Source organism: Glycine max, chromosome 17 (genome assembly GCF_000004515.6).
Source record: "Glycine max cultivar Williams 82 chromosome 17, Glycine_max_v4.0, whole genome shotgun sequence".
Lineage (NCBI taxonomy): Eukaryota > Viridiplantae > Streptophyta > Magnoliopsida > Fabales > Fabaceae > Glycine > Glycine max.
In genome coordinates this window covers 38,766,354-38,790,437 of record NC_038253.2, presented here as the reverse complement: position 1 = coordinate 38,790,437, position 24,084 = coordinate 38,766,354, and the positions used below count along the sequence as shown (strand labels likewise).

The 24,084-nt window shown below is 31.5% G+C and overlaps 2 protein-coding genes and 1 pseudogene across 2 annotated transcripts; 2 read left to right on the top strand and 1 right to left on the bottom strand.

Annotated features, from left to right (window-relative positions):
- The first annotated feature begins 7,663 nt into the window (after positions 1–7,663).
- LOC100795522 (squalene monooxygenase SE1) lies at positions 7,664–12,263 on the top strand. Its single transcript, XM_006606916.4, has 9 exons — positions 7,664–8,163; positions 9,476–9,587; positions 9,699–9,873; positions 10,385–10,553; positions 10,787–11,005; positions 11,136–11,411; positions 11,530–11,808; positions 11,902–12,008; positions 12,095–12,263. Coding segments are annotated over exons 1-9 (1,581 nt in total). The 5' UTR covers positions 7,664–7,920; the 3' UTR covers positions 12,096–12,263.
- Positions 12,264–14,776: 2,513 nt separating this feature from the next.
- On the bottom strand, positions 14,777–19,502 carry LOC100799228 (uncharacterized; annotated as a pseudogene).
- Positions 19,503–19,996: 494 nt separating this feature from the next.
- On the top strand, positions 19,997–24,084 carry LOC100796049 (uncharacterized). The gene is made up of 7 exons (NM_001254087.2): positions 19,997–20,119; positions 20,273–20,438; positions 20,535–20,574; positions 20,685–20,726; positions 22,463–22,837; positions 23,312–23,367; positions 23,586–24,084. Exons 2-7 carry the CDS (start codon positions 20,331–20,333, stop codon positions 23,736–23,738), a joined length of 774 nt encoding a protein of 257 aa, NP_001241016.1. The 5' UTR covers positions 19,997–20,119; positions 20,273–20,330; the 3' UTR covers positions 23,739–24,084.

The following is a 24,084-nucleotide window of genomic DNA, read 5'->3' as shown; positions in this document are numbered from 1 at the left end:
TAACCCTATCGATGTATTAACTTGTTCTAGGATCATGATATGGTATGATTGATAAATAATTATTTCAGTATAAGTTTAATAGGTTTAATAGTATATCAAGAAGATCTAATTCATTCGAATCAATAGGATATGTGTTATATATCTTTTAGTACTTGTTTTTATTTTTACAAATAAAAAAAAAAGATTTAAGAGTGCAATTGACAGGTCACTTTTATAGCTTATAAGCATATTTGACTAATTTACAATTTAATTTGGTAAAAAAAAAAACCTATTTTAGTACTAGTAATTTTTAGATTATTTTCCTGTGTTTGTTTTTGCGTCCGATGGCCTCTAACTCGCATTTTTTTTACGTGAAAAGTTAAAGTTATACTACTAAGAAGCTTATGTCCGAACTTAGAAAATTGACACATGTATGACTTGAAGCAATGCAATACCTAACATGTTATACCACTTTGAAAAGTTTTCAATTATTTCCCTTTATAATTCACATTCAAAATCTTGAAATTCACTCGTTATTGTGATCAACTGGATTAAAATAACTTATTTAATGTTTTTGAATTTATTTAATGTTTTTGAATTTGAGATTTCAAATATATAAGTTATGTTTCACAATATTAGATAAAAAAACTAATTAGAAACTGAAAAAAGCTGGCTCAAAGTTAAAAAATTAATTGATTGTTGGAAGCTGAAAAATTAGTTTATTAAATGATAAGTGTTCGATAAAATTAATTGTTGAAATAACTGAAATAACTGAAAAATGTAAAATAAAAAAATATCATGATTTATTTAAAAAAGGTAACAAGAAAATCAATAAATATATTAAGAATAAAGGTAAAATAAAATATAAAGTTATGAGTTAGAATTTAGCGTTTTAAAAACATAACTTTAAATAGTGTTTTAAAAATGTTATTTTTAAGTAACTTTTCAAAAAATATTAAAAGTTATGAAAAGCTATTAAAAAAATTTGTTTATCAAATAATCAAATGACTTTTTCAACTAATAAAAAAGTTAAAAATTAACCAATTGTCGAATATAATTATAGTGTTTTAGTTATTTAGAAAAAGGACTTTATTGTTAATAATAATTATATTCTTATTTACTCAAAGAATATTACTTTTCATTAAAAAAACGGTGTCATCATTTTAAAATGAATTTGGATGGTAAAAAATATTTTAATAATTAATTACATTTTGTTATTTATAATGCATTGTTATAATGAAACTAAATCAAAAGTTAGTTACATATTGTTTAGTTACTTTATTGAAATAAAAGCATTTGATAATATTATTTATTAAACTAATTAATAAATGTATAATGATATAAAATGATATATTCATACTATATATATATATATATATATATATATATTAATCATATAGATAGAAATATTTTTATGTAATTATTGTTTATGCTTTTTAGTTGATTTTGAAGTCTTATTATTTATGTTTAAATTTCAAATATTTTATTAAAATATAAATTATATATGATCACAAAATAATAGTATAAAATAATTCTATATTATTAATCATTATAAATTAGTGTGAATATGAATTTTAAGATATTTATTATAAAAATTAATAAATTTATTATATGTAATAATTTGAGACCGAATAACAAAATAAAATTATGTTACATTCTGACTGTATAGTCAAATCTCATCTTTTTCCCCTGATCATTCCCAAATGGGGTCCTCTTGTTCTGTTCAATCAATTGTAAAAGGGTGCGTTTGTGGACATTGGAGGTCGAAATGTTTTGGTTGGTAGTTGATTGGGTTGGTTGATGTTGTGTCGACTTCGATTCTGGTTGGCGTGAACTGTGTTCGGTCTCTTTGTTTATATTTATTGAATCAATTATTAATATAATTGAAGTGGTATGTGTGTGATTAATTGTTTGTGTCTGGATTAGACTCTGTCGTAGAATTAATTGTTGACAATATGTTGTATATATGCTGAGTAATTTGTAAGATTAACGTGTGATGTAGTTATCATTCTTTTGTTGTTAGTCGAATTGAAAACTTGTGTGAGCTTGTACCTCGTTTTTGCAAGGCAATGAAGGTAATTGTGTAAGGTCATGCACAAACTTCTTGACCTCCTTTGAGCTTATTTTCCTCTTCTGCATGGCCTTCAACTCTTCAAAGTTCAAACTTCCACAAACAAGATCATTAATGCATCCAAACACTCCTTAAAGCATCTTCATGGAATGCTTATATGACTTATTTAACTTTAAATAATATTATCAAGTTATTTATATAAGTATTATTGCTTATATAAGCAATTATTACTTAATAATATTATATTATAAATAATATATTTTTAAGTATGATAGGATTCACAAAATTAATTTAAACATTCGTTCTAACAATTTTAACACTGAAGTGAATTTTTATTTAAAATACTTAAATTAATATGGAATTGATAGATAACTTATATAATCAATTATTCATTTTAGATGTTTTAAGCACCTCATTTATGTTAAAAATTCTCAATTAAAACATAAAAACACTAAAAATGTAGCAAATTTAACAAAACAAAATGAAAAAGAAACATAAACATAAACATGCAGAGATTAACCAAATAATGCGAATAAACCTAACAAAAATATGAGACCAAAAGATGAATTAAAATGCAAAGCATCATAATTTCACTTTCATTGCAAAAGCCTACATGGCATGAAACTCTTCAGTTTAAACTGACACATTCTACTTTGATCAGATTGAAAATATAGCCCCGTGTCAGCAATATATTTTTAAAGGATCCTATTTTATTATTTTCTTTGTAAAAATGTCCTAATTTAATTAATCATCCAGGATATCATGATGTTGGCCTACTACACTTAAATTTTCTACTATTGACTGTTACTCGTGTTAGCGCCGTCGGGGCTGCACAACACATTAAATAAATAGATCAAATTAATCTAGTAAAAAAATTAATATTTTGTTTTAAATATATTTTATTTCCTTGATTTTCTTTATTCTTGATCTAAAGAGATAACTTCAACTTCCCTTTCTTGATGAATAGGGAAAACTTAATGTGACGTGCATCAAATTTATCGAGAAAATTAACACAGTAATTTAAAATTATTCATAATAATTGTACCTAATGTCTTAAAAGTTATTTATGTATTTCAATGGCTCGTTATTTAGATTTTGGACCTTTCCTTCCCATCAGTGAAAATTGGTCCCCAACCCTAATCTGGTGTATTATCACAAGTAATTAAGGACCACACTTTGCATAGAAATGTTATATATATATATATATATATATATAACAATAATAAGAAATTAGTAACCTCAGATACGGTGGTCGATCACCAGGAATGATAAAGCATAAATTATGTTAACAAAAAAATTATAATTAGAAACAGGTTAAAATCTCAGGACCCCGTTGGTTGTCATTGATGCATCTTTTATAAATATTATATACAAGTATACATCGAGCAGTAAGAAAAAGGTATACATCGTTGTATACCGAATTTCAACGACAATGCTTAGATATTTACACAGAGGATTTTTAAATCGGACTAATTAGTTGGCTCATTTAATAAAAATAATATAGAAATTATCAGTTTGGACAATTGACAATTCAATTTTTTGATAACGTGTTATTCATAAAACTCGAAAATTAGATGATAGTGATTTTAATCAGTAAATGTTAATTATTAGATTATTAGTTTTTGTTAGAAGGGTAGAGATTTTAACTCAATTATGAGACTCAAGTTTAATTATTAAAATTTTTAAATTTTGAAACAAATAGACTCATGGATGGGTTGTGATTATCATTTTTTTTATGTGTTTGGAGCCATAGCAATGTGAATATTCTTTTACTTTTTTTTGTTTGACGATTAGTGAAAAGTTATTTTAATTATGATTATTTTTAACACGTTTTAGTTGTGATGGATAATTATGAATAAAAGAAAGATATGTTAAAGTTTTCAATGTGATAAATAATCAAAGGTAAAAAAAGATGTATTGAAGTCTTAGATAATATTGAGATAAAATATATATGTGAGAATAATTTTTGTCATATAAAAAAATATTATAGGTTGAATTACACTAAAATTTACATTATAATATGATGAGTGTACACACAAACTTATTAGACACATGAATGACAATATAAATAAAATGTATGCTTTATTTATTTGAACCTTTACACTTAATTTCACTGAGTTTGTGTTCGTCTCTCTTTCAGTAGGAGTGAAAGCCACAATGAAAGTGACCGAGAAATGAAAGAACACACTTTTTATTTTCTCTCCAAAAATGACATGAAAATTGAAATGCATGGAAAGTGTAGAGGGAGCTTCCTGGGCCTCATTGGAGAGAACACCCAAAATGAATTGTGTTTCATGCACATTTGATTATGCTTTGGCGCATAATCAAATATTGTTTTGTCTTGTAAAACTCCACATGTTCAATTTTTTTTGAAGGGCATAGCATAATCGAATATGCCTTTGGCATGTGAGTAAGTATTGTTACGAAGTATTTTAATCTTTACTACCACCGTTTGTTGTAGTTTTCTATAAAAAAAAAATAAAATTGGATGAGAAATATATTATTTAGCACATGATGATTTTTTCATTTAAATATATTCCCACTTTTAAACCCTCATTAACGACTAAAATACTAGTAATTATTTGTCCGTTGTAATTGCATTTTGTCCCTGTTGAAGGCAAGTTCGTTGGATGCAATGCCACAATTTGTGATTCACAAGAATGACAACCCTTGGTTTCATTAATTTTAATTTGGAGGTACATGCTGCCCCTTGATTTGCTGCCCTTGGTTTTGATTTTAAATATTGTATTATTGCTTATTGTTATTTAGTAAATCCAACAACTAACAAATCTAGACGCAGGGGAAAAATAGATATAAAAAAATAACCCATGCTTCACACGCAGAACGCACGGATCAACCATTATTGTTTGCCAAGAGAAAGGTGTATCTAATATCGATCTAATGGAATCCCCTATTTTATAAGCACTCTCTTTGTCATTTCCTTTAGTAGTACTGTCCAAAGTACATTAACAATGGCATCTTGATAGATATATACGTTCTCTAAATATGTTGATTGGGATTTGACTTTTTATTTATTTATTTCGTGTATAAAAAAATTATTGAAAAAGATAAAACCTACTTTAGTCATAAAAAATGCAAACATAGTCAATAGAGAAATTGAATGCCATGTAATAGTTAAACAAAAAGTTTAATTTGAAGAGATATATTTTTTTTCATAATTAATAAAGGAAAAGTATCCGGTAAGAGAGTTTTTATTTTTATGTAAAAGTGAGATAATTAATATTAACCATTAATTTTTTCATAAATAGTCAATATTAAAACATACAAGTTATATATGTGAATTTTTTAAAAAATCACATGCATTTAAATGTTTTCAACTAAATTTAATCTTCACACTCTCATTAAAATTACTTTCTCAGTCGAGACACCCCAACTGATAAAAAATGTAAAAATCTATTTGAAAAAAATGATCATTAGATTTTATTAAGCCTTATTACCTGTTAGCCAGTAATATTTTTTTTCCCTGTAAATGAAAGTACATATGAATTATAAACTGCATAAATTTATTCTTATTTTTTAAATAACTATTGCATTTTGCTTAATTTGTAATCCTTTTTTTGTTTCTATTAAAGTAGTTAACATTTGTAAATGTAGATTTAAATTAGATACAAAAAGCTAAGAAGACATTTGTGAATGTTGTTCCATATTATTGAACGATCATTTGTTACTTTGAATTAGGATTGTGTCTAGAAATTCAGAGCTTGAAAAAAATAATTAAAGTTTAATTTAATATAATTTCTCAACTCTTATTTTATCTATTTATTGATTACAAAACATTGATCAAAGTGAGTAAATATTTTAATGTTTCACTATCAATACATATATCATTATGAAACTCTTAATAGAAACTTAAGAAGTTTCACATAACACTAATGAATTTACATCTATTGTTGCCAGCTCTATGAGCAAAGCAAACTATTTACATATTTGTTAGTGGAAGACAATGAAGAAGATCAAACATAGCCCAAGATGCTTATCCTACGAGTAATTGTTTCTACTTTTAACAGAGAACTGTTGAGAATCAAAGTCACGGTGTTCATATCAATCATCCCATGCTTAATTAGCGTGTGTAATTTGGATGTTTGAAGCTAAATCATTTCAACTTGTAAGAAAAAAAAAAACGTGAAAGCTACTGTTAGTAGCAGACTATGCATGCTACTAGTAGCTTCTACTTCGATACCAAACACGTAGTTAGGTTGTAGAAGAGACAAAGACCGGAAGAAAAAAAAAAGGCAAATAAAAAACAGTGAATCCTTGGTTGGCATGCAGTATTATATGTATAATTATCAAGAATAAAATTAGGTTAAGTTAAGCTAAGCTTTATTCAGCTTGAATCTAACAATAATTTGTTTTCCTTTTTATTTGTAACTGTCATAATTTTAGTTTTTGTTTTCTTTTTTTATTTTTTTGGTAAGATTTTGAGATATTATTGTAAACTGTAATTCTCTGTCTAGGATTTATAGCATATTTGGAAACATATTGAAAACCAAATAATGTTTAGGCTATAAAAACCATAATATTGGCTTATAAAAATTACATCTAAAATATGAAAATTCACATTTAAAATATGAAATTAAGCACATTATTAGTCATATTTTTGGTAATGAAATGTTTTTTTTATAATGACATTATTAGTCTTATTTACAACTGTGATTGAATTTTATAGGGAAAAAAATTAATAATTTCAAATTTTCAGAAATTGAATTTTCAAAGACTAAATTAAAAAAAAATACTAATTTTATTTTGAACCTTGATTATTTATATCACAATTTATAATTGTTAACTTTATAATCAATCACCGTGAATGCACTTTATTTTTAAAAATCAAATTCCTAAAATATATATCTAAACACTAACCCAATTAATTTCATAAAAACAAATCAAACTCAATTAAAATATATCTTCGGTTTCCCATCTCCATCTCCCAACGCCACAGATAATCACTCTGCAAAAAATGAAAATTGAGAAGCAATTTAGCCATTGCTAAAAAAATTATTTCAATTTTCGCTTTCTCTATCCTTTTTCAGCTCATTATTATTTTATTATTGCCCAATGGCAATGGAATTTGGAAGACCGAACACGGCAACGCTCGAATCCTTTGTCAATGCTCACGCGGCGCAAACTGGCGGCTAAAACCTTTCTATTTTATTTTCAATTGTTTTTGTTCCTTTTTTTTTTATTTCTATCATTTTTATCAGGATAAAATGGGATGTTCTTCTATTATCCTTATTAAAAGATTTATTTTGATTTCTTTAATTTTTCTCTTATACTCTATTTGATAAAGTTAATCATTTCATTCAAAAAAATTAATGACGGTAGTCAAATTAATAAAAAAAATTAAGGGTTCTAAAATTTTTAAGCATTTTAATGGATTACTGTTGATAATATGATTTTTAATTCCTTTAAGCTTTTATGAGTATAGACATCAGGACTAGAAAGAACAAAAATGATAGGTGTAGGAATTAGAAGAGATTAAAAAATGATACATATGAGAATTAAAATAAATAATTTTGAAGTATAAAAAGTAAAATTTGTATAATTATAAAAAAAAGTAAATAAATGTTATTTTTGAAGAGTTGTATTGTTCGGAAAATGGAAATACAGCTAATGTGCGGGACCGTTGTAAACAACGAAGCTGGTGGCTCTGGCATGTCTCTATAAAAGGAGCACCTCTCATTTGAGTTCCGTTTACAGTAACTGTAACCGTTCCAAATTTCTATGCCAGCGAGGCAGAGAGAGAAACTAGAGCGAGAAAGAGAGAGAGCGCCACGCACCGTTCATTCCTTCGTCCTCGCCGTTTCTAACCGTCGCAGTTTTCCGGCGAAGTTTCTCCGATTTGTTTAACCGAAATGGCGGATCTGTCCGTTCTCGGTTGGATTCTGTGCTCCGCTCTGAGCCTCTTCGCGCTCTACAGCCTGGCCTTCGGCGGAGCGAGCCGTAACCGCGCTTCGCCGGAGAAGAGGAATGAGTTATCGGAGACCGTGACGACCTCCGCCGGAGAATGTAGATCAGAGAAACACCACGGCGACGCTGACGTCATCATTGTCGGAGCCGGCGTCGCCGGCGCCTCTCTGGCGCACACTCTCGGCAAGGTAGGTTTGATTTATAAGCGTTTTTCATTGTTGTTGATCCGTTTTCCTGTTGCATGTGATTATTATTATTATTATTAGTATTATTATTATTGACGATGAATAATGAGCATCAGAACATGCCTCTGTTTTTTATCTGTTTTGAGATTCTCATATATAATTATTAGAGAAATTATGTTATTACTTTTTTCTTCTTTTTGTTTTTGCGTTTCAGGAAAATTTGTTTATTATTGACGATGAATGATGAACATCAGAGCATGCCTCTGTTTTTCTCTGTTTTGAAATTCTCACATATGAGAATTGCTGTTATTCATTAGAGTAATGATTTTTTATTGCTTTTTTTCTTCTTCTTCTTCTTGTTTTTGGGTTTTTGGAAAATTGGAACTTATTTGAGAGAACAGAGCGTTATGAAAAGAACTGTTGTTTTGCCAATGAAAGTAAAGCATCTTCTATCTCTATCTGCGTTGAAAAGTAAGTGACAACGTTACAATTCGTCGTTGGCGGTGGTCACGTGCTTGTCTCGTGGTTATGTAATTTAACATTTTTCGGAAATTTTGCGTTGGAGTTTTCTGTTTTTCAATTGAAAGCAGCTGGAAGATATAGCATGTTCTGTTTCAGAATCAATACGATGTTAAGAGCTTTTCTAATTCTTTTTTATTTCAAATAATATATTAAAGGACCGAATGTCAAAATTGAATACGAAATTTTATTTCGTTAATCTATAGGTGCAGCCTAATATTTCCGTGGGTGATAGGGATTTGCAGAAAGCTTGAAATTAATAGTTTTCTGTAAAATATATATTGATTTTAGGGGCAGTTTACTTGTTTCTGCCTTTCGAAATCTCAGGGATTGTGTTTTAGATTTGGCTCATCCGAGATGAGCAAGAGTTAAAGTAAGCAATTTTAGGTATTAATGAAGAATTCAACTATTAATATCCCAATATATTTTTTATTTGTTATGTACGTGCACATAATACTTATCGTCGATTTTCTCGTCAACTATTGAGATTACTCATTTTATTCTCTAAAACGAGTTACTTACTTTAGAGGATCAGATCCGTGATTTTTACCTCAGTTTAGTTATACTGTCTGCCAAGAGTCCAAGACCACATATGAGAATCGAACTTGGATTTGAGTTATTGGGTGCTGACTATTATATTGTTTGTGTTGTGTTGTTGATTAGCGAGATTCAAGACATGCATTTTTTTTTTTGAAGTTTTTAACTATTAAGGATTATGTGGTAGGTAGGTTGAGTACTGTTTTTCGATATTTATGGATGTTGAGTGTTGACTACATAAATATTTTATGTATTATAGGATGGGCGTCGGGTACACGTCATTGAAAGAGACCTGAGTGAGCCTGATCGAATTGTTGGAGAGTTGCTTCAACCCGGTGGCTATCTCAAATTAATTGAGCTCGGACTTGAAGGTAGTGTAGATATTGCACTTGTATATTGTGGTTGATCATGGGTTTTGGAGATTCTCTCCAGAATTTTGCCTAAATAAACATCTGTGAAGTCTGTTTTGTGTTTAACTGCAGATTGTGTGGACAAAATTGATGCTCAGCAAGTGTTTGGTTATGCCCTTTTCAAGGATGGGAAACATACTCGTCTCTCTTACCCCTTGGAGAAGTTTCACTCGGATGTCTCTGGCAGAAGCTTTCACAATGGGCGCTTTATTCAGAGGTTGCGGGAGAAAGCTGCCTCACTTGCCAAGTATTGATTTCTTCCTTTTTGGATTTATGCTCAAATGAATATGCTTGCATATCCTTTTTTCCTTTTGATAAACTTGTATATCCTTCATTTACTAGTTATTGTTTGTCATATATAAAAAAGAGATAAGAGATTATATATTACTTGTTACAGAGTTGCAACTGCCTATGAAGCTATGACTGCCTTTAGGATTCTATTTTTTCTAATAAATGTAAAATTTGACCTCATTTTATATGTTTAACATTGATACCATTTGAGTAGATTTGGTTAGATATTTTAATCATGTTACATGAACCCAAGTAGTTCGATTGAAAGTTGTTTTGCTATTAGCTTCTGTTTCCTGTAGTATTTGATCATATCTAGGAAAGCCAATTGATATAAATTGTGACAATACGATCATAATTCAGAAATGATGTGAGAATTATCAATGTGATTTTAGTTATTCAATTAAGCTAGAGGTATTTACTTGTTAAGTCATGTTTACATGGTGTTTTTCTTTTCAAATATTCTGCAGTGTACGATTGGAGCAAGGAACAGTCACTTCCCTGGTTGAAGAGAAGGGAACAATTAAAGGTGTGCAATATAAGAACAAAGATGGCCAGGAGTTGACAACATATGCTCCTCTTACCATTGTTTGTGATGGTTGCTTCTCAAACTTACGCCGTTCTCTTTGTAATCCTAAGGTGAGAACTCCTTTCAGCTTAATTCTGTGAGAGTTTCCATGATCAAATCAGTCAACTTCTTCCTATAAACTAATCTCAGCACTCGCACCCAAAAAGCTTTTTGCTATAATTTATTCAGTTATTTTCTTCGGTTTATTCAGACATTTTTTTCCCTGCTAAAGGTTTTCTTCTTGTTATAAGAAGAACTAAGTAGAATTTTGAATTACAAATTTTTTATAATGCTGTATTTGCAGGTGGATATTCCCTCATGTTTTGTTGGTTTAGTTTTAGAGAACTGTGAACTTCCATGTGCAAATCATGGCCATGTCATACTGGGAGACCCTTCGCCGATTCTATTCTATCCTATCAGTAGTACAGAGATTCGCTGTCTGGTCGATGTACCTGGTCAGAAGGTTCCTTCTATATCAAACGGTGAAATGGAAAAGTATTTGAAGACAATGGTGGCTCCACAGGTACCCCATTTATGCTCCAAGTTCTATAAGTATTTTAACCCTGGCGAGTGATTAACCTTTCATTCAGTGTAGAATCGCATTCACATTTTATTGGTCTCTTAGATAATAATGAAGTGGCAAATTATTGCAGATCCCCCCCCAGCTTTATGATGCCTTCATTGCTGCTGTTGACAAAGGCAACATAAGGACAATGCCAAACAGAAGCATGCCAGCAGATCCTCATCCTACACCCGGAGCCCTTCTGATGGGAGATGCATTCAACATGCGACATCCACTAACTGGGGGAGGAATGACTGTAGCATTGTCTGATATTGTGGTGCTGAGAAATCTTCTAAGCCCTTTGTCTGACCTGAATGATGCACCCACACTCTGTAAATACCTTGAATCATTTTATACCTTGCGTAAGGTAATGTTAGCTTTTCGCCTTTTCCTATTATCTGACATAACTTCTAATTTAAGATGGAGCAGAACTTCACTGAACTCATTAAAGCTTATAAAGCTAATGTAATTCTTTTAATTTGCAGCCTGTGGCATCCACCATAAATACATTGGCAGGTGCTCTTTACAAAGTATTTTGTGCATCCCCTGATCTGGCAAGGAAGGAAATGCGCCAAGCTTGCTTCGATTATCTCAGCCTTGGAGGCCTATTCTCGGAAGGACCAGTCTCTTTACTTTCTGGATTAAACCCTCGTCCCTTGAGCTTGGTTCTCCATTTCTTTGCTGTTGCAATATACGGTGTTGGCCGTCTATTGTTACCATTTCCTTCACCTAAGAGAGTATGGATCGGAGCCCGATTAATCTCGGTAAGTATTATTCTATTATTTTTATTTCAGATTTTGCGTCCGAATAAATAGCAGGAAAGTTAACTCCGTAGAATCAAAATTTTCTTGTGTTAGGGTGCATCTGCAATCATCCTTCCCATAATTAAGGCCGAAGGGATTCGTCAGATGTTTTTCCCTGCCACTGTTCCAGCTTATTACAGAACTCCTCCAGTTGCACAATAGTGAGTATCACTGAAATTAGTGAATACATTTTGAAAAATCAAGGTGCTCTCAATAGCACGAGCTAACTTTATCCTGCTTTTTTCAGAATTGAGGGAAGGTTGAAGTTCGTAGTTCTGTAAGCATTTTGGCTTCTTTTGTGTGTATTCTTTGTAGTCTGTAGCTTGTAATGTTTCAATTGAATGTATCATCTCTGTCTCTCTCTCTCTCTCTCCTTTTTGGTACACTAGAAATTAAATCCATGATATTAAACTAAATTACAATCCACTCTGGGCACTTAAACTAAAGTATAGCATTTTCGCAAACGAGTTTATTGAGTATCCACCTTTGAATGGAAAGTCAAAGCCCCACTATTGAATGGAAAGACTCCCTATGAGCTGTTCAATGAGTATCCACCTTCCTATGATCATCTAAGTGTGTTTGGTTTTCTGTGTCATGCATACAACTAGAGAACGTAGTGCAAAGTGTGTTCGTAGGGTGTCAAGCTGGAAAGAAAGGGTTAATTTTATTTGATTTAGAGTCGATTTAGAGGAATCATCTATTTTGCGTTAAAAGACATTGACTTCTTTAAGAATGAGTTTCTCTCCCCCCCCAATCTAACTTGATGAATGATAAATAATAGTATAGTGATAAACTTGCTGCTTATGCTGAAAATTGAGTATGGTTTGAGTGTTCAAAATAATTTTATCGAAAAATAATAATAATAATAATAATTTCTTTTATCTCAACTAAACAACACCCTTCTCTGGGATTTATCAATTTCTTTTATCTCAACAGCTTTAGTTCCCAATTAGCATCAAGAAGTTTTCGGCGCACGTTCGTAATCATAGCTCCTAAGCCCAAAACTTGAATATTCAACGTTTTTGCAAAATTAATTATGTGTCTAGGTGACTAACTATTCTTTTTATTCTCAAAGAAGGTTCCTTAAAAACAACGTCAAACCCTTTTTGATGAAGTAGGAGGAGGAAGGGATTGAAGGAAAAAAATGCCCAAGAGGGAGAAGGACATAAAAGCTTAATGTGATAATCGTTAGCTTAAAATTTTGAAAATTTTAAAATTTAAAACTAGTTTTCGGTTTTAAGATTTTAGTTTCAATTTTTTGTAGCTTTTTATTTTTAATAAAAAATGAAGTCAAAAGTATACAGATTACTCAAAACCACAATACATTTGGGTTTATTTGATGGTGATGGTTGGTTGATTACGAATAAGTTAATAACCGCAATAATGGTGTTCTGGGCAGTAATGAGAGAAGCAACAATAATGGTTATGGTAGTACTAGGCAAGAAGTGGTGAAGACAATACTCGTGATACCAACAATTGGTCCCTGATTTGGATGGATAAAAATAGAAGGGAGTTAAAGGAAAACGTTTAAAAATTAGTCTAGATCTCATATTTCCACATATTTAATTTAAATTTTACATTTAAAAACTAAAACTAAACTTGCAATCATCCCCAAAAACTCCAGGCTTTTTTTTATATATATTTTTAATTTTATTTTTTAAATTAGTATATTTAAGATTTATTTTTTAATGTATTTTTATTTGTTTCATTAGTGACGTGATATTCATCAATTCAGCAAAAAGAAAAAGACGTGATACTCATCCAAAATTTTCTTAAATGATATTAAAGAAAAGAGTATTTTTTTAAAAAAAAATCATAAAATTTGAAGAAGTGTTTTTCTTAGATGACATGCTAAAAGAATGTCTAAGAGGACAATTTATGGTATTTAAACTCTATTAGCTACAAACCTAGGGATTTTATTTTCATTAAGTAAAATGCAAGTTATTATAAATATTCTGATGCGTATTTTTCATTCTTACGAATAAAAAAAAAACTCTACAACTATGCTTCAATAGCAACAAATGTGGAACATATGTATGTCAAATAAAAAATGTTTGAATGCATTTTTGACCCCTCTTCTTTCTCATATAGTTCCTTTATTAGTCTAACATTTAATTTGTGTTATTTTTGCTTATTTTTAGGACGCTCTAAAATCTAAATATTATGAGCATTCTATTTGGTTTCCTATTTTCTAGAGCTACTTAAGTACTCAACAAACTCTCTAAATGCGGGGATAAGGCTGCATATATCTATACTATCCTTCCCAAACCCCACTCAGTAGACTCATACCGGGCTGTCCTATTTTCTTAAGAACCGCAGCCGAATTCGAGTATAACTGATAAGTCCATATTTGTTTTTCCATTAAATACAACCTATTTGCAGTCATACGTTGATCTATGCATGGATTATGTGATATATCATTTAAAGTGAAAAAAAAAATTAAACTAACCAAACACATCTTTACTAGGATCGCCCATTTAAAGTAAAAAAAATAAAAAAAAAATTAACCAAACACATCTTTTCTTTACTAGGGTCGCCCATTTAAAGTAAAAAAAATAAAAAAAAAATTAACCAAACACATCTTTACTTGGCTCGCCCTATGATATACTGTCATTTAAAGTTAAAAAAGAAGGTTAAAATAATTTTTTATCCTCTAATTTATTTTTTAATTCAATTTGATCATCTAATTTTTTTAGATTCAATTTAATTCTTCAATTTTTAAAATTGATTCAACTTGATCCTATATTCTAGATTGAATCAACGATGTTAAGAAATCATACTTTATGACCGTTTTAAATCACGACTAAGTGAATTTAAACTACTACAAAATACACATTTTATACTTGACAGAGTCGGTCTAATTTAGACAACATAACCAAATTGGATTAACTATAAAAATTAGAGAACCAAATCAAACCTAAATAATAAATTAGAGGAAATAACTAATTTAACTTAAGAAAACAACAACAACATCATGATATTTAAGTCTTGAAACTCTTACCATGTAAGATAAAAAAAAAATCAATATGTACTGTGCCTAGGTTAAACTACACCCGCTCAAGAGTAAACCAAGTTAATCTCAATTAATGTTTAACCCACTTTTGTGAACTTCTCGTTGTATGCAACATTTAATGTAAAGACAACAGGCTTGTCTTTTTGGTTAGGCCATCGCAATAGAATTTTGAGTCGAAGCATATAACAACTGAATCCAAGTCATGCCGTATAAATTAATGATATACATATAAGTAAAATTCCAACTCTTTTAAAGTCGCATAGGCACAGTACAGCATCCTCTAGGAAAAAAAGGCATCAACAAAAAATTTACCAAAAGAAACATAAATTTTTCTTTTCTTTCATATCATAAATATATTTGGACCCTTCTAACATCAATCCTTGTATTAAGGAATCTAAGTAGACCACTTAATTGAATAGGGTAAGACTTTCAGATGGTAGGAAAACACCAACAGTTGGTAATTTGTTTCATTATTAATGACTTCAAAAACAAACATAAGATAATAATGATTTGGTCACGTTCAAAATGAGGGGTATAACTTATCTGAATAGTTTGGGAAATGATTACGGTTTCCTGGTGGGTTTGGAAGAGTTTATTTACAACTTATTTGAAATATCTGGAAGACCCTCATGAAAATAAATTATGATATGTTCACAAGCTGTTTTCAACTTATTTCAATAAGTTCTCTAAGATAACTAAAATAACTTACAACTTAATCTTATTTCCTTTTTAACTATAAAATCAACTTATACATATGTGCTTATATGATAAAACACTTCTTTCATAAGAACTTTAATTAAGCTATTTATCCAAATGCACTTAAGTGTGGTCAGTACTTGTATCTAGGAGCTGACAGAGAAAGTGTAAACAGAGTGTGCTATTACTCCTATACATAGCACACATTGTGTATTGTGTAATTAGAAAAATAAATTTGAATATATACATATATATATATAACAAAATAAGCAATTTACACATAATATGTCCAAAACCAAGGTAAAAAGTATGAACACTAAGTTGATCCTTGCTGCAAACCTATTGTTATAGAAAATCTTATAATTGAGTTTATAGATTAGTTGTTGCCCCATTACACATATCATTGATAGTTTGAATATGTGTGATACAAACTCCTTTATTCAATAGAGCTTTCTGAAGGAATTTTGGCAACTTATCATAGGGTTTTGCTAGATCAATCACCATCATATGTGTTGGGGAACTGACAGGGTAAACACCGAGGAGATTTACACCAATGGCCCATGAGCAACCATATAAGTGAACTTAACACCACACCTTAACCCAAAACTTTAAGGTTTAAGTTTATGAGTCTTCTCCTCACTTATGTGGTGCTCAATTTTTCTATTTCTACTCAATGTGGGACTTCACCTCACACTTGTACTCCAACAATATGTGAATTAAAACAGATCACACTCCCTATAGATAGGCCAATCAAAATACTTGATAAAATGTAAATGAAAATTATGCAGTTTATAGTTTTACTTGAGCACAAACCATAATGACATTGTTTTTCACATCAATGTACTACTAATTTCCAACAAAATGATTGCTTTAATAAATAAGAATGGTCTAATACCAATCTACCACCCATCAAATAATATCAACCAAAGTGTCAATCATAACCATTTCTTATATATCAGAGGCAAATAGGAAAAATAGATAAAGGACTATCACCATAATTCATATTCATAAATCACTCTCTTCATTAATATAGATGTGATGCATATAGCTTGTAAAGCATACAGTAATATGCAAAGAGATAATAATGATAAAACAAAAAGTCACCTTAATCTCTGCTTCTGTATATGGTGTTGTTCTAAACTTTAGATCCATAAAAAAGGAACCTTTAACGGCTAATCATGAATTGAAAACAGGATCACTATTGCTAACATGTAGATGGTACATGATTTATGCATGGTTTTCCATTCACAAATAATGGTCTGTCAGCTATCAACAGATACCAGAATCACATCCTTTTTTATGGGGTCGTAATCACATACTGCTCTACATCAGATGTCATTACTGACCCTCCTGATGTATCATATAATATCTTCAAATATTCTTGCTATAGACATTTTCTTCTTCTCAACATGATTCTCATATTTTAACGATATAAACTGTGCATGCGCTATCTTGTGTTCTCTCATGTCATATACGTAAGCACAGTATTTTTCTATCAAATCGCACCTTACCCAATCCTGTATCTGATATTACAACGGCGAAGTTTCAATGCCTATCACAATATGCTGTAGGTGATTGTAATATAAAAATGAAAAAGATTATACCTTAACAATTATGTGATTAAAATGTAGCATATTACATAAAGAATTTAATTTTAAATTTGATAAACTACAAGCAAACAAGTGCTGGATCATTGTAGCAACTATGGCCTCACATGTATAGAAGCTTTAATAATAATTTTCAAACAAGTGCAACAACATGGTCTGTTGATTGTTTAAATAAGATCAAAATCTAATCATTTTGAATTTCAATAAATAGTTGAAAATATGGAATACATTCTACAATTATTACAGCATTCTGTTAGTTAGGCCAATATCTTGATTTTTTATAAAGAGGGACAGAGGCTAGGGTGATAAATAACAGGACAAAAATGTAGTTAAAATCTAGGGAGGGAAAAACGAATTGAATGTTGAGGATGCTTAGCTGGAAGAAAGAGAAAGTAGGAAATCCTAACAAAAAGTAGGGATCATGGCAGTAAGGAGTCTGAGGACATTGTAGAGGTGGTTTCAGCAGGGTTGGACACTCCTAAGGCTGGGAGTTGGCTGTTCCTAAGACTGGGGTTGTCTTGGTTTTACTCTGATATTTTATTTGTTGCTGTTTATTTAATTTCCAAGAAATTCAGAATACCTACTGGTTGTAGGGAGTTTGGCTCTATTTTCCTATTCAATCAATCCAGTACCATCACATTCCAATATATCTACTGCTAATACAAGGCACTGAATAACATAACACACAATATTTCCATAAGTACCTGTCAAGACCTAAAACTGAGTATTGATGTGATAACGAACAGTTTCCGCTCCCTCTTTGAGTGTGTTGATGATTTGCCCACTGCTCTCTGAAGGATGCTTCAGCCTTCCAATACCAATCATCTCTTTGGAAATGTTGCACCAGCACCATTTTCCTTCCAGCTCTCGTAGTTTCTTCTATACTTATCCCTTTCTCTATTAAACACACATGGCATACGCCTTATTCGTTCCTACAAGAAGCAACCTAGACTTAAGACACGCTGCTCAGCATTAACCAACCAATTAAACATCTAAGCAAGCAAAAGAACACATTTTCAATCAACTAATAAATACACATTGCAGTGAAATTTGTTTTCGTCACAAAATACGGGGATCCAGGTTCGCCCCTCTGAAGGATAGCATCACAACTTCCATCTTAATTTTTTTTAGAAGGCAGTAAATATTTTCCCATAAATAAAAATAAAACAAGTACAGAAATTAACGATACTGTACTAGAAAACTCACCACCCTCTCCATCTCCTCCTCATACTCCTCTTGCAATCGCTTATTGTACCTCTTCCATGCTTCTTGAAATGCTGTTCGGAAAGAGCTGCCTCCTTTTGACTGCAACCTGGACAGCTACAAACAGTTCAATAATAGCACGCATGATCAGTTTCACTGTGATTGCCGTCGTGCATCTCTAGATTGTAGTAGTTCAAACATAAATTCAAAAAAGAATAAAAAAAACTTTTTATACAAAGCAAACCCCCCTGAGCACGAGAGGCAGTGTATATGTTCATAGAATATTAAGATTACTAAATAAAATTTGCCACCCAAAATCAAAATGATTCTGTCAAACAACTCATTCAATCACTTCTTCACATTGATGACGAAAAACAACCACTATGAAAATGCAATCACATCTTATTCAACTACCATAGTCCCAACCAATTTCCATGTAACAAGTAATCAAGTCTTGTTAACTCTTTCTCGTAAATTGAAAATCTCGATTACATTTCAAAATAAAATTAGTTGAGACCAACACGTGCTAGTCCTAAACCATGCAATAATTTCTCCAAAAACACGGTCTGTGTGAGAATGATAATACGAAGTTGCAATTGAGAATAAAATTGAACATGCAAAGCCTAACATCATTATTCTAAGAGAGAAATAAAAATTAAGAAAAACATATTAAAAAACTAGGAACATAATTGCACAAAATTCAAACAACAATTCGAAAAGCAAAAAAAAAAAAGAGAAAAAAGCGGAGGACTCACGGAGAAAGCAGTGACGGTGGCGCCGATTAATCCGAAGATGAAAACTCCCCAAAGCTTAATATGTTGGGCTTTCTTTTCGTTCCTATCGCTTTCGTCTTTGTTCATTTCTGAATCAAACTCAATAATATCTCATTCAACGATTACAGTCACCAATTATTCCACAATCCAAACACATACTCTCTTTCTCTCTCTAAATTTCTCAAAGTACCAAATTCCAAAACTCTTTTCTTCTCTCTCAACAGCGATTGCCATCTATTTCTTCTTTTCCCTCTTCTCGAGCTTCTGTTCAACGAATTCACCAGAATCGGTTCGGTTATTAATATTATTAATCCGAATCAGCTCTATGACGTGGCACCGTATCATCCAATTTAGAGAATTGTGATTCACCTCAATTCCATTTATTATTGGCTTATATAACGAAATCGTATATATTCTAAAACATATACGATGTAAATGCAATTATAATTATAATGTACATTATATAACAAAATCACATTTTCGTCTTAAATATGTATATTTACTTCTACTTAATCTGAAATACAATTTCGTTGGTACATATATAAGTGTTTTTTTTCACTCCCAATTACATAATCGAATTTCATTGTATAATTTTAGAATGGAATCATGTTTCCATCAAAAGGATATTTTTTTTTTAAAAAAAGTGTCAGTTACTTGGTACTTGGTAGGGGCCATTATAGCAATGCCATGGGGCCAATAGCAATCTCCTCCACTTTAACTTTCCCACATTTTGGGCCACGCATGGCCCATATTCAATAAGGCCTGGCACATTGTCAATCGGCACGCCCCGTTGGATTCCACCAACCGACACTCCATCATACTCTGGACTTTTTTTTTTTGCAGGAACCAAAAAATCGACACACACCATAATCTGTTTTTTTATGTTTCTCTCTCTTCTTTCCATTTGTATTGCGCGGAATTCAGATCTAGCGTTTGCACTTTGCACAATGCGAGTTCTATAGGATCGTTTGGTTATACCGGTAATTCGAGATTTATTTTTGTTGTAACGTGCTTTTCAGTGCATTGATGTAGCTTCGTGCTTAGCTTTCGTCGTGTTTCCTTAATGGCATTGTGGTGATTTGGTTTCCGTTGAATGCTTTTTCATTCACGTTTAAAATTCTTCTATATTGCAGATTAGTGTTACTAAAACAACGTTTTTGTGATATCGAGAAAAAAGAAAAATAAAAAGTGATGTCGAGGAGACCGGGGAATCCTTATAGAAGGTTCGGTGACAGTGGCGGTGGACTGTTCTCGAAATCTAGGTCGCCACCGGTTTTGTCTATTGCGCTCGTAGTTGTGGTGAGAGTTTTTTTTTTTTTTATGTTGATTCAATGCTGTGATTTCACTTTGAGGAAGATTTTGCTGATTGATTTGGTTTTGGCAACTTTATATTAGGGAGGTTTGTTTCTCGTTGGCTATGTGTATAGAGGCTCAGGTATTTTGTTATTATTGTTTTCATTTTGTTACTATGATGTGGTTTTTGGCTCGTTTTGTTTATCTATTTAATTTAATTTAATGTCACTTTTTTTTTTCTTTCCTATGTAGGTGGAATTGGAAACCGTATAGAATCTGTTAGCAGGGTTGAAGGTAGTTTTAATTTTCTTTCCCTCTGGATTGTGAGAATTTATTGCATGGTCCCAGAGCACCCCAATGAAAACAAAACTAAGGGGGTCTATCTAGCTCTACATGCATGAGTTATTGTAAACCTTTTGTACCTTTGTTTGATTCCTACAGATTAAAAAAAGAGCTTTCAAACAAAACAAACCAAACTCTTCAAACGAACGCCTTATTACATGGTCCTAGACCACTATAGTCTTGACTAATTTGCATGTGACACGCACATGAGTTTGATTTACTCTTTCTTGTAAATTGAAAAAATTGGCTGTGTCATGTCAAATTGGTTGGGACCATGGACATATGTTGATCTTAGACCATGTAATAATTTCTCATTGATTGTAATCTGTTTCACCTTCAATTTCTTCGTGCGTTTAAAATATTATGGTGGTCTTATAGTTGGTGTGCAATTAGTGTGTCTAGCGTGTGCGCACATAGTGGATGTTATTGATTATCCTAGTTGATAATTACATGAGGCTAATTCCTGTTAGCAGAGAAGTATTTTGACACACTTGATGGATGTCAATTAAGTTGAAGTCTTAAACAACAATGCAGTGCTGTGCATGTGTGTGGATGTGCTGGAGCTTTGTCGGTGTTACGAATGATTGTTTACTTGTTTGAGCTGACCTTGAATGATGGCTTGCTGCATCAAATGTGATTTTTTTCTAATCGTGTTTTTTGTTATGTGATTAAGACTTCATGAACATTGTCTCCTCTTTGGAATTGGAGTTGTTTGTGGTTCTTTAATCATAAAATTTTCAAGATGCTAAGTCACATGATGCTTATCTCTTATTGGGTCTGTCCATTGAAGGCTTATGGTTGCCTGTGAATCCATAGTGCATACAAGACCTTGCTGCTCAATACCCATTTTTATCCGACCTAATTCTCTAGCAGATGAAAGGTGTTCAGTTGTTTCTCTTTATTGAAATATAAGTAAGCTTTTTATTCATGAATCCTTAGGTTGAAAATTCATACTTTTCTTCGTTTCTTCTTTTGGTGGCGGGCAGCTGTTATGGTTCAACGATCATGATTCTTTGTGATGATGTAAATTTTGTAGATCATGGTCCATTTTTATTCATGATGTTTGTATAATTTATTGTGCCAATCATGATGAATTAGTTGAACTTATTATGTCAAATTGATTTCTATCATCAATTAATTAATCGATCAACAATTTTTAATTCATTTTCTTGGAACCGTAATTTCTTGGTAATTAATTGTTTTTATGTAAAAAAGAATGCATAATGCACATGTATTGTGCATTTATACTTTATAGTTCATTGTGTATTTAGCAATTTTTCTATTTGGAGGTATGCATTTGTTGAATTGTGAGTCCTGAAAAGTAGCAACATACCTCGTGCTATAAATGCATTTTCGTACTCTAAAGAAAAACACAATATGCTTTAAAGGCTAAAGGGCATCATTGAAATGAAAAAAAAAATGTTCATTTTGCTACTGGTGACTTTTTAATCTAGTGGATGGAGATGGGTTAGGGGATCACACGTTAATCCCTTACTTTATAAGACTCTCAAACAAGTGGAAGGTTTTCTTAGAACATTCTCTTCCTCTCCTTTCTCCTTCACCCAAATATAACCTAAAAACCATTACTTAGTAGTATCTCTATCATCTGCTTTATCCAATAGCCTTTAGCTTTCCATTTAATTGGCTTCCAGATGTTCTGTAACAATATACATTACTTCCAAATGCAGGTGATTATTTGTGCAGTAGAGAGGTCCAACAAGCAATTCCCATTTTACAGAAAGCATATGGAGATAGCATGCATAAAGTTTTGCATGTTGGTCCTGATACTTGCTATGTGGTCTCTAAATTGCTGAAGGAGGAGGAAACTGATGCCTGGGGAATAGAACCATATGATACAGAGGATGCTGATAATAATTGCAAAACACTTATACGTAGAGGCAGTGTGCGTGTGTCTGATATCAAGTTTCCTCTTCCATACAGGCCAAAATCTTTCTCTCTTGTAATTGTTTCAGATGCTCTGGATTACCTGTCTCCCAGATACCTCAATAAAACTCTTCCGGATTTGGTGAGGGTAGCATCTGATGGTGTAGTGATATTTACTGGTAAGAGCATTTATGGAATCTTGAAATTAGTCTAGATTCCCATCATGAATAAAATTTATTTTTCTGCCCAAAGAAATTCTTTTTATCTGAAACTTGCATTAAATCAGTTAGCTTTGCAGTTTTTGATAGAGTTAAATAGTAAATGATGTCGATTGATTCTTGTAACTGATCCCACCTAGCTGTTATTGAGTCCAAAAGCTTGGTGGTTGTTGTTGAAGAATGGAACATCTATTATGGTATTAGTTTTTAGAGCAAAAATGTTTTAAGTAGTGTGTTTGAGCTTATGTGAACTCTTGAAATGCCTCTTATTTGACTAAGAATTATGATTTACTTTCTCTAGCGGTACTTTTGATGAGTTATTGGGACCTTGAGCTTTAAATATACTGTTTGTGCTGGTAGCTTAAAAGACTATCGTAGTAATAGTCTATAATCTCTTGGGCCTGCCACTAACATCTGATAATATCTATAATGAAGGTTTTCCCACCACTCAAAAGGCCAAGGTAGCTGATGTTTCTAAATTTGGAAGAGCGGTGAGTGTATTTTACATAAAGAAATATTAGAATGCAATCCATGTTTTTGTTGTTGCTTTAAATTTAAGGTCAATTACTAAGCCTGGATGAATAGAAGATCCTTGATCCTAGACTCTCAACCTTTTTAATGCTAAGGATATTATCACCTAGGTATATCTTTTATTTATTTTATGTACAAAAAGTGGGGAAAAAAATTTAACTGATTCCTCTGGCTTCAGGCCAAGATGAGGAGTTCATCCTGGTGGGTCAAGTTTTTCCTCCAGATTAACTTAGAGGAGAATGAAGCTGCTGTTAAGAAGTTTGAACAGGCTTCAACCAAGAGTTCATATGTTCCAAAATGCCAGATATTCCACTTGAAGTCACTCCATTGACTCGTGGGATGGTTCAGCATTGGAGCTCTGATTGCTGCTTCTCCGTTTTCATTTAAAACACTTTCTTCTCTATAAAGGCAATTTAATTCTTTGAAATATACTCGCCATAGATGGTGTATCGCTTTTGTTGATAGATTTTTATTCTTTGAATTCCAGCCCCTGGCTGTAAAAGACAAATCAATTTAGTATTTTTACTAAATTATTAGTTGAATTAGGCGATCTATAAGTTGCAGTGATTGTTGTGCTAAAGTAATATTCCTTCTTTTGTTGAGATATAAATTAAATGTTATCATATTTTCTGGAATAATTTGTCAAAAGGATGCATAAACCACATCGTTTTCCTTTA

Bases quoted from the DNA above. Each gene is read 5' to 3' on its own strand.
- LOC100796049 (NM_001254087.2), top strand. From the start codon at position 20,331: ATGTCGAGGAGACCGGGGAATCCTTATAGAAGGTTCGGTGACAGTGGC. The intron at 20,439-20,534 runs GTGAGAGTTTTT...ACTTTATATTAG, and splicing joins CTATTGCGCTCGTAGTTGTG to GGAGGTTTGTTTCTCGTTGG. The intron at 20,575-20,684 runs GTATTTTGTTAT...TTTCCTATGTAG, and splicing joins CTATGTGTATAGAGGCTCAG to GTGGAATTGGAAACCGTATA.
- LOC100795522 (XM_006606916.4), top strand. From the start codon at position 7,921: ATGGCGGATCTGTCCGTTCTCGGTTGGATTCTGTGCTCCGCTCTGAGC. The intron at 11,412-11,529 runs GTAATGTTAGCT...TTTAATTTGCAG, and splicing joins CATTTTATACCTTGCGTAAG to CCTGTGGCATCCACCATAAA. The intron at 11,809-11,901 runs GTAAGTATTATT...TTCTTGTGTTAG, and splicing joins TCGGAGCCCGATTAATCTCG to GGTGCATCTGCAATCATCCT.